The sequence below is a fragment of the Corylus avellana genome, chromosome ca1 (genome assembly GCF_901000735.1).
Source record: "Corylus avellana chromosome ca1, CavTom2PMs-1.0".
In the NCBI taxonomy this organism is placed as follows: Eukaryota; Viridiplantae; Streptophyta; class Magnoliopsida; order Fagales; family Betulaceae; genus Corylus; species Corylus avellana.
The window spans coordinates 33,565,854-33,573,847 of record NC_081541.1 but is presented as its reverse complement, the minus strand read 5'-3'; the positions used below and the strand labels follow the sequence as shown (position 1 = coordinate 33,573,847).

At 32.9% G+C, this 7,994-nt stretch overlaps 2 protein-coding genes across 2 annotated transcripts in view; one reads left to right on the top strand and one right to left on the bottom strand.

The window, feature by feature from the left end:
• The first annotated feature begins 6 nt into the window (after positions 1–6).
• LOC132170446 (G-type lectin S-receptor-like serine/threonine-protein kinase CES101) lies at positions 7–1,448 on the top strand. The gene is made up of 5 exons (XM_059581440.1): positions 7–150; positions 257–467; positions 570–807; positions 907–1,054; positions 1,155–1,448. The coding sequence occupies exons 1-5, from the start codon at positions 7–9 to the stop codon at positions 1,446–1,448; spliced, it is 1,035 nt and encodes a 344-aa protein (XP_059437423.1).
• Positions 1,449–7,744: 6,296 nt separating this feature from the next.
• The window catches only part of LOC132170439 (G-type lectin S-receptor-like serine/threonine-protein kinase At2g19130), a 2,918-nt gene continuing 2,668 nt past the window's right edge, over positions 7,745–7,994 (bottom strand). The window contains exon 4 of the mRNA XM_059581430.1: positions 7,745–7,812. Within this exon, the coding sequence (XP_059437413.1) occupies positions 7,745–7,812 (68 nt within the window). The remainder of the gene's footprint in view (positions 7,813–7,994) is intronic.

Sequence of the window (7,994 nt, the reverse complement as noted above, 5' to 3'; positions counted from 1 at the left end):
GATGGAATGAACTCCGAAAATAATACGAAGAAACGAGAGAAGAAGGATACTGAGCTACCACTATTCAGTTATGAGAGTGTATTAGCTGCAACAAATAATTTCTCAGCTGTGAATAAACTTGGAGAAGGAGGTTTTGGACCTGTCTATAAGGTACATTATATTTTCCTGATGAATGTGCTTTGAAGACTATTAATAAAAACTACATTAATGGTAAACCTTCATGAAAGTTTAAATAGTTTATGCTTCTCCTTCTTAGGGAAAATTACTAAGAGGACAAGAAATTGCAGTGAAAATGCTTTCAAAAAGATCTGGACAGGGAATTGAGGAGTTCAGAAATGAGACAATACTAATTGCAAAACTCCAGCATAAAAATCTTGTCAGACTCTTAGGTTGTTGTATCGAGAGAGATGAAAAGATATTAATATATGAGTACATGCCAAATAAAAGTTTGGACTTCCACCTTTTTGGTGAGTGCATTCTGATGTATGTATCTATATGTGTATATTTTTGCCTGTCATATGTTTCTAGGTTCTTAAGTACTAATTTCCTTGGTTGTACTATTTAAATAGATCCAATCAAGAAAAAAATGTTAGGCTGGGAGACACGCATACATATTATTGAAGGGATCGCTCAAGGGCTTCTTTATCTTCATCAATATTCAAGATTACGAATCATACATAGAGATCTAAAACCGAGTAATATTCTCTTGGATAGTGAAATGAAACCAAAAATATCAGATTTTGGCATGGCTAGAATAGTTGGAGGCAATGAAACACAAGCAAACACAAAACGAATTGTTGGAACTTAGTAAGTATGCAACCTGTTTTACATATGATATTTGCAATTGCCAATTAAATTCTTTTAGCAAGCTACTAAAAGAGTGATGTACTAAATTTTGAAATCTAGTGGGTACATGTCTCCTGAATATGCTATCAAGGGTCTATACTCAATAAAATCTGATGTGTTTAGCTTTGGAGTATTGCTACTAGAGATTGTGATTGGCCGGAAGAATACTGACTTCTCTAATAGTGATTCACTCAATCTTCTTAGTTATGTGAGTAGCTTTTTATACCCTTTCAATTTCTTTATGTTTTACCTTAGTCTTACAAATTGAAATGCTTCTTATTTAAACTAATATTTACTAATGAAAACAGGTTTGGGAGTTGTGGAGAAATGGTCAAAGTTTGGAGTTGACGGATTCAACAACAGGAAATCCTTCATCTACTTCTATTCTATCAAGATTCATAAACATCGGGCTTCTTTGTGTACAAGAAAGCTCCATTGATCGACCTACCATGGTTGATGTAGTCTCATTTATTAGCAATGAATATGCACCTATACCTATACCAAAGCCTCCAGCTTTTCGCATAGACCGAAATACAACGGTTGTCAATGTAGAAAATTGCTCAAGAAACAATATAACTGTTTCAATAATGGAAGCTCGATAGCTTTTTGTATGTAAAAGAAAAAATATATTTTTTTTGTAAGTTTTTTTAGTGGGGGGAATTACATTTATCCCATGAACACATCCCATATATAGATGCAAAAATCTATTTTAGGGCATTAAAATTAACAAAATTTGTTGCATGTGTCATATATATATATTGTAAGTGAACGTATGGTTTACTAGGGCTAAGAGATTTGGTCTTCAAGTTGTAAGTGAAACAATTTGTAACCTAAGTCTTTTATAGCGGATGCCTTTAGAGTTGGTGGCAAGATTGGACAGGATATTTATCTTAGACTTGCTGCTGCTTGCTTGCTTGCTGAGCATCAAAATACCAAAGGTAAAAAATCTGCACAAATTTATGTTATCTTTTTTGAACTAATACTTTATTCTTCTCTGTTATGAGCTAATAGTGATCCTTCACAAGCTCCAAAAGCGCCTGTCATTCTATGATTTCTTCTTCAAGCTCCTTTAAGGAGAAATTAACCTCAGTAAGTTTGACTAACCCGCATCCAAAATTAACCCATATAAATCTTACATGAATCAAGCCACTGAAAACCCAAGCAATGGAAATTCAAAATATAACTAAACATCAATTCGTTTATTTTCCTACATTTTCCCAGCAACCAAACAAAGAATTGATTGAAGAACTTATCGAAACTTGGAATTGAGCTTTCTCAACAGATCCCAGCCATGGAGATGAGACTCATCAAGGGCTTACAATCTCCTCTAGATCGGTCCATTCGAAGATGCAGCACTGAATTGGGCTGGCCCAATAGAAAAGATGCAAGATGGTCTGGTGATGAATAGCCCACGGTAGGAACCAGGGGTGAGGGGGCTAAGGGCTATGTTCCTCGTATTTGAAATTTTCCCTTAATATATACAGTGACTCAGCCAGAAGAAATACTTATATTATATATAAATAAAATAACATAAAATAAAAGAAATAACTGAAACATAATTATCGTCAAAAATAATAAATAATGTAAATAACAAAATAAATAAATAATAATCATCAACACATTAACTAGAAGTATATATTTTGTAAAGTTAAAATATGTAAAGAATGTCTATATATTCATCAACACATTAACTTAAAAGAACAATTCAAACATTAAAGTTTAGAAATATAATTTGATTACCTAAGATTAAACTGAGAAAATGAATTCTTGTGAAAGTTTGAGTGCCTCAATTTCTTTAAAAAAAATTTGGGTGGGCGCCTCTACGTGAAAAAAAGGAAAAGACCAATCATGGTTTTGATTTGAAGTGGACAAAGGTTCGTTCGTGAAGGTGATTCATATAAAAGAAAACCAAATTAAACTTCTAAAGCTACTGCCGTGGGAGGTGAACTTGTCATTTACTAGGGCTATGAGATTTGGTCTTCAAGTTGTAAGTGAAACAAGTTGTAACATAAGTCTTCTATAGTGGATGCCTTTAGAGTTGGCTAACTCCTTGAGAGATTTTACTTTTTGAAGAAGTGCTTCAACTTCAACATTAAGTATGTGTGTTCATTTAATTTTTTGCTTATTGTTATTATGGTGATTTTATCCGTGATAATCGGATTAATCGTGATTATTTGTAACTTAAGGTATAAATTAGAATTTCCAATTTAGGGAGGTGGTCCAATCACATCTAGCCTATTATAGGAGTGACTGACCACCCTAAAGGAGGTTAAGGGGTGGTACAACTACCCATTTGACCATAAGTGCTCCTTCTAGGTTTTTATTTTTATTTTTGTTTTTATTTTTTATTTTTTATTTTTAACAAAGCTCATAATTAATATTTCATTACGAATTGATGGAGATGTTAATCCAGACAAGGGATACTTGCAACTTTTTAAAAAAAATTAAAAAAATTTCTATTTTAATTTTCCTCTCTCAGTATATTAGGCATAATACTAGGAGGGCCATAGAGTCCTTCTTTCAGTTTCATCATAAGAATAATTGCTTCTTTTTTTTTTTTGGGGGGGGGGGAGGCCGGGGGGGTGTTAATTCAGCCCAAAGAGTTGTTATTAATTGTTTTATTTGTTTTATTTGTTTTACAGAGCATGCTTCAGCTTCTCCATAGCTGGTGATACCATTTCACCACCTCACTCTCTTTCTATTGGACAGACAGGAGTAGACCTATCCCGTAGAAAACTCCCTCAGTAATTGGCTACCAAAAAAAATTATTAATTTTTTTTTTTAATTATAAATTGTTTTGTGCTTAGTCTCCTCTACGTGTGATGAAGTTGACGTTCAAAATCGGCACATGACACAGAAGAGGTGATCACCTTTTTCCAAACCATCTGTAATGAATACTCAGCAATCAACTTGTAATCCATGAAGAGTAAGAAGCCATGGCTCTTATTTGCTCTGCTTCTAATCATGTCTTATTACAAAGCATGCTTCTCCATAGTTGGTGATACCCTTTCACCAGGTCACTCTCTTTCTCATTCCAAGAGCGAGACCATAGTAACTAAAGGTGGCACTTTTCCGTCTAATTTATATGCATGTTGATATGCTACATAATTGTCACTAAATGTTGACTTAGTTTATTCATTTTAGTTTTGTTGCCAATAATACTATTAAGATAGAATTTTTAAGTTTTTACAGGATCTAAGTATAATTTTTCTTCGATGTAATACAACATTAGTAAACACTAGCCTATATAGTATGCACATGTTATTTTTCATTATGAACAACTTTAGGTGTGTTTAAAAGATTATCGGTTATTGATTTCCTTCCCCTCCCTCAGTAAACTAATTGGCTGCCTAAAAGGGTTGAAATCCGAAATCTTGGCTTATTTCTTTCCATGTTTATTCATGTAAGAGACAGAATGTTAACAACTAATTCAAACATACATATAGTTAATGTTTTAGACCCAAATTATGACTAATTCGACTACACATAAAAACAAATACTTGTGAACATAACATTGTAACTAAAGCGACATGTTCTTGAAGATTTTGAACAATATCTTCAAATTATGTGAACAAGATTTTGGACAAAATGGTGGTGGCTGGCCACCCCATTTTGCCATAAGGTGGCCGGCCACCCCTTTCTATTTTTTTTTTCAATTTAAATTTTTAATGTTTTTAATCATTTTAGTTTTAAATTTTTTTTATATATATATTTTTTATTTTTAATTAAGTGTATGGACACATGCCGATTTTTCAATGGTGCTGATGTGGATTATCTTTAAATTTTGGAGACAGAGGTATCATCTCAATTTTTAGTCATTATCGACGTACTATTTGTGATACAAAATAAAATTGAGACCACAAAAAATAAAATTGTTAAACAAAGTAATATTCTCTTCGATAGTGACATGAATCCAAAAATATCAAATTTTGGCATGGCTCGAGCAGTTGGAGGCAATGAAACACAGGCAAATATGAACCGAATTGTTGGCACTTTGTAAGTATGCACCTTGTTTTACATTTGATATTTTCAATTCCCAGCTAAATTCATTGAGCAAGCTACTGACAGGTTCGTTTACTAAATTTTGCAATGTAGTGGCTATATGTCTCCCGAATATGCTATTGATGGTTTGTACTCAATAAAGTCTGATATGTTTAGCTTTGGAGTATTAATTGGTGCTAAATATTGTAAGTGGCAGGAAGAACACTAGCTTCTCTAACAACAAGTCACTCAATCTTCTTAGATATGTATGTAGCTTTTATACTCTCCCAAATTCCTCATGTTTCACAATAATCTTTTAAATTAAGATGCTATTACTTTGTACTTAAATTTAGTCCTATTTGAAATGAAACTAGGCTTGGGAGTTGTGGAGAGATGATCGAAGTTTGGACTTGATGGAGCCAACAATAAGATATCCTTCTTCAACTTCTCTTATGTTGAATTTCATTATTAATATTGGCCTTCTCTGTGTCCAAGAAAGCCCGACTGATCGACCTACCATGTCTAATGTAATCTCAATGATTAGCAATGAACATGTACATTTACCTACACCTAAGCAACCAGCGTTTTCCACAGGTTGAAATATGATAGACACAAATTCAATAGTTGACAGTGCAGGAAATTGCTCAAAAAATAGTATAACTATTTCAACAATGGTAGCCCGATGATTGATTCCTATATCAAAGAAAAGAAATGTTGGAGTAGCAATCTTTTCAGCCTAATTTATGTGCATGTTGATATGTTACATAATTGTCACTAAATGTTGTCTTAGTTCACTCATTTTAGTTTTGTTGCCAATAATACTATCAAGATAGAATTTGTATGTTTTTACGGGATCTAAGTATAATTTTTCTTCCATGTACCACTGCATTAGCTAGTAATTAAATACTAGCCTATATTATGCACATGTTATTTTTCATTATAAACGGCTACAGGCGTCTTCAAAAGATTATCGATTTCCTTCCCCTCCCTCGGTAAACTAATTGGCCACCAGAAACGGATGAAATCCAAAATCTTTGGCTTATTTCTTTTCATGTTTACTCATGTACAAACCATGCTTGTCAACCTAAAATATATTGTAACTAAAACTACTTATTCTTGAAGATTTTTTGAACAATATCTTCAAATTATATGATACATATAACGGCAATGATGTGTCCCAGATCAGAAAGTATAATCATAGCAATATGCATCTGTAAAATTTTCAAGGAATCTACAATTTCAAAAAATTTGATCAGGATAGGACGGTTGACAGCTCTACCCTTTTTCACTTGTTCTAGAATAACCTTCCCCTTTTTTTCCTTTTCGTTCTTTCTCCAGTTGATGTGATTCACGCCCAAGACCTAGGAATGATAGAGAGACAACTTTACAGTTGTCTCTATATCATTTCTCCCCAAGACAATCCCCTCCTCGAGAAAATTCTCCATCTCATCTTTCACCTTCATATACTCTTGGGATACCCCATCTCCTTGATTCACGCCACCTCCTTATTTGACTTGGCGCAATTCCATATATTTCAAGCTTTCCTTCTTAAAATTCTTTCCATATATGGAAAAGCCTCTACCCATTCCCGGTATTCTCACTCGATCTCCAAACTTGATATCGATAAATCTGTATATCAAGAAACTAATTAATATCAACACAATCCAAAAAAGGAAAGGATTAATAGAGGAGAAGAAAGTAAAATAGTTTCCTTGATCAATTAGTACATCCCTAACATTTTCGATCAGGAGCCGCAACCACTCTAGCATTAACATTAAATTAACAAACAAATTAAAATCTAAAATTTTCAAAAACTATTTTTATTTTTATATCATATCACAAACTACCAAAAAAAAAAAAACACCCTTTAACAAATTTTGTCAAACGAGCCTAATGAGTAGATTGTTGGACTGCGAACACATGCACTAAAGCAAGCAAGTCAAAAAGTAGTTTGATAATATTGGTGCGACGAACATGTCCGGTTGAATATAATCAGTTAATCACCACCCTTTTGCTCCATTGCTAGAAAAAAAGCAGATCCTATATATGGAGAATTTCCGTTGCCAAATTGACTCCAACGTCGATTTCAAAACTAGTCTGTCAACGGAGTGATTATGTCGGATACAAACTGATAGTGTTCAACTTTGATCCGTCCCGTTTTTACATAGAGCATTTACATTGAGTTGAACTACTCAAAATAGTAAAAAAAAAAAAATTGTATATTTTGGATAGCTCAGTTGAAAAAATTAACAAAAAAAGAGAGCCTTAACTGGCTAGTCACTTTGGCTAAGAAATAACTAATTGTTACCGTGCTCAGTAACGAGCTGAATTAACAATGCATAAAAAAACTAAGAAAAAAAAAAATTAATCTAATGTTCTCTCTTCATATGTGTGATTGTGGGAGAAAGAATAAGTAAATAATATTTAAATTGCATAGTCAAAGTGAGTAGTTAAAATTTTGAGCCCGACATAAGTGTTTTGAAAAAGTGGGTAACAAAAATAAGAAAAAAAGAAGAAGTGATTTTTAATTTAGTTAAATTTTAACTCAATATTTACGTAGCCGGATGTATGCTATCAAACAATTGATATGATGTACTAGTGAAAATCAATCTTTAATATATATATATATTTTATTTTTTATTTTTTTATATTTTTTTTTTACAAAGGTAAACCAATAGTTGATTTTCGTTGCCACGTTCGTTGTATGGCCATTGTACAAAATTCTACTAAATAACAATTTTTTTTTTTTTTTAAGATTGAAATTTGAATCACCACATAGATTTATTTTTTAAAAAAATTTGAAGGGCAACTTGTATTTTGAGCTAAAAGGTCCATGTAGGTTTTTCAAGGGGCTGGGGTAAATTTTTGTCATTTCAAAATTTTGGGGCCTTCTCAGTAACTCATGTTTCTTTTTCTTCTAGCCACGGAGGATCCCCGCAGCCCCCTGTCTGGCTGTCTCCACCACTGTGCCGAAGCGATCGAGTTCTACATAGTTACATAGGAACATGACACAAAACCGTTTAAGAGTTTTCCAAATGCTATAAAAGGAAGAGTCTGGAAGTGAACTTTGTTACAAGAAACACTCGAGTTTTCTTTTTAACCCATTCATATCTTTCATCATTCTTCTTCTACGTACCATTTTTCTGTAATGAAGAGTAAGAAGCCAT